Source organism: Myotis brandtii, unplaced genomic scaffold, assembly GCF_000412655.1.
Source record: "Myotis brandtii unplaced genomic scaffold, ASM41265v1 scaffold4, whole genome shotgun sequence".
Taxonomy (NCBI): domain Eukaryota; kingdom Metazoa; phylum Chordata; class Mammalia; order Chiroptera; family Vespertilionidae; genus Myotis; species Myotis brandtii.
Window position 1 is genome coordinate 4,245,579 of NW_005365371.1, and position 1,921 is coordinate 4,247,499.

Consider the following 1,921-nt stretch of genomic DNA (forward strand, 5'->3'; position numbering starts at 1 on the left):
AATAAAAAATCTGATGAACAGAATAAACTGGTGAATATAATAGAATCAGGGGCTTAGAAAGGGAGTGGACTGACAATTCTCAGGGGGAAGGGAGTGTAGGGTGCGGGAAGAGACTGGACAAAAATCATACACCTATGGACGAGGACGGGGCGGGCTGTAAGGTCATGGAGTGGGGTGGGAACCGGGTGTAGGGAAGCTATGGGGGGTGGGGTGGAAGAGGAACAACTGTAATAATTTGAACAATAAAGATTTATTTTTAAAAATATAAAAATAAAAAGATTTTATTTTTAAATAAAAATAAAAAAAGGAAAGCCATAAGCTTTGCAGCCACTTCATACTTGGCTTCAGATTCTGGTTTTGTCACTTACTAGCTGTGTTACCTTAGATGAGTGAGTTAACCTCTCCAAGCTTCTGTCTGTTCATCTGTCAAACAGGATGAATAAGTCTATCTATGCACTCAAGTTACAATTGTGGTCAAACTTTAATGTGACTCAGGAAAACCATAATGACCCTCAGTTATTTTTCTGTGCTGTTACATAGCAGCTTTCCAGTTGTCTTCCTACCTCTCAAAGCTATCAGCTTTCTAGTTTTGTTATGAAGGTGCCTAAACTTTGAATTCTTCAACATTCAAGAGTGCCATGTGTTTAGAAAATATAAGAATGTGAGTGTATTGTGTGTGTGTGTGTTTTTTAGTTTCCTGGTAGGAGACGAATTGTTTGTAGTGATGGAGTACCTTGCTGGGGGATCACTTACTGATGTTGTAACAGAAACCTGCATGGATGAGGCTCAGATTGCTGCTGTGTGCAGAGAGGTGAGTTTGCTGCCATTTTGATAAGTTATGGTGATGTGCTGTTAGCAGGAGATGAAAAAAGGGAAAGTTTTTTCACACAGGTAAATTTTGTTGAGTGTAATCCTTTCTCTGTACACATTCTCTACATGTTTTTTTCCATACCATTTTATTCTACTTGAGAGTTTCAGCCCTTCATGAGTGAGATAATTCTGCAATGAAGCATGGACCTTTGAAGAGTGAAACTCACAGGTGAATTTCAGTGGGATCATCATTATAATTCATCATCCAAACAGGATGCTTTTGAGCCATGTATGTCATTAAAAATACACCACTCCCCCTAGCCAAGTGTGGCTCAGTTGGTTGGAGGAGCCCATGCACTGTATGGTGGCAGATTCCATTCCTGGTCAGGGCAGATACCCATGTTTCTGGTTTGATCCCCAGTCCGGGTATGTATGGGAGGTGGCCTGTCGATGGTTCTCTCTCAAATCAATGTTTCTCTCTTTCTCTTTATAAAAATCAATTTTAAAAAAATACACCACTCAACAGAGGAAACAAACCCTCCTTCAGGCAAAGCAGTACATATGTTCACCTTAAGTGTTAATACATCTGCTTCTTATTGACAATAAAGAAACTGGTTGTTCCTTGATATTTATTAATGAACAAGAGGCCCAATTCACGAATATTCATGCAAGAGTAGACCTTCCTTGCCCCGGTTGCTGGCACCAGCTTTTTTCCAGCCGCCAACAGGCACCCGGGACCCGGGCTTCCCTCACAGCCCCTGCTTTTTTGGAAGGATGTCTGGTCTAATTAGCATATTACACTTTTATTATTATAGATTACTAGACCTACTGTCTGATTTTAAATCATAAATTCTGCCAAATTGCTTAAGTTAACTCAAAACAGGAGCCTTCCTTCTTCCAGCTAACCTTTCCTACAGATGAGACTTGGGTTAATGATTTGCTTATTGTCACTGAAACTGTGATACTACTTTTGAATATCATAGGAATCATTATTTTAATGGACAAAATTGTAAAAGTTCTTAAGACCATTGTGTTTTTAAGGTTTTTTTTATGCTCACCCAAGGATACATTTTACTGATTATTTAGAGAGAGGGGAAGGGAGGGAGGGAGG

At 39.6% G+C, this 1,921-nt stretch overlaps 1 protein-coding gene across 1 annotated transcript in view; it reads left to right on the forward strand.

Annotated features, from left to right (window-relative positions):
- PAK2 (p21 protein (Cdc42/Rac)-activated kinase 2) overlaps positions 1 to 1,921 on the forward strand; it is a 56,046-nt gene that overhangs the window by 35,209 nt on the left and 18,916 nt on the right. The window contains exon 11 of the mRNA XM_005873168.2: positions 694 to 811. Within this exon, the coding sequence (XP_005873230.1) occupies positions 694 to 811 (118 nt within the window). The remainder of the gene's footprint in view (positions 1 to 693; positions 812 to 1,921) is intronic.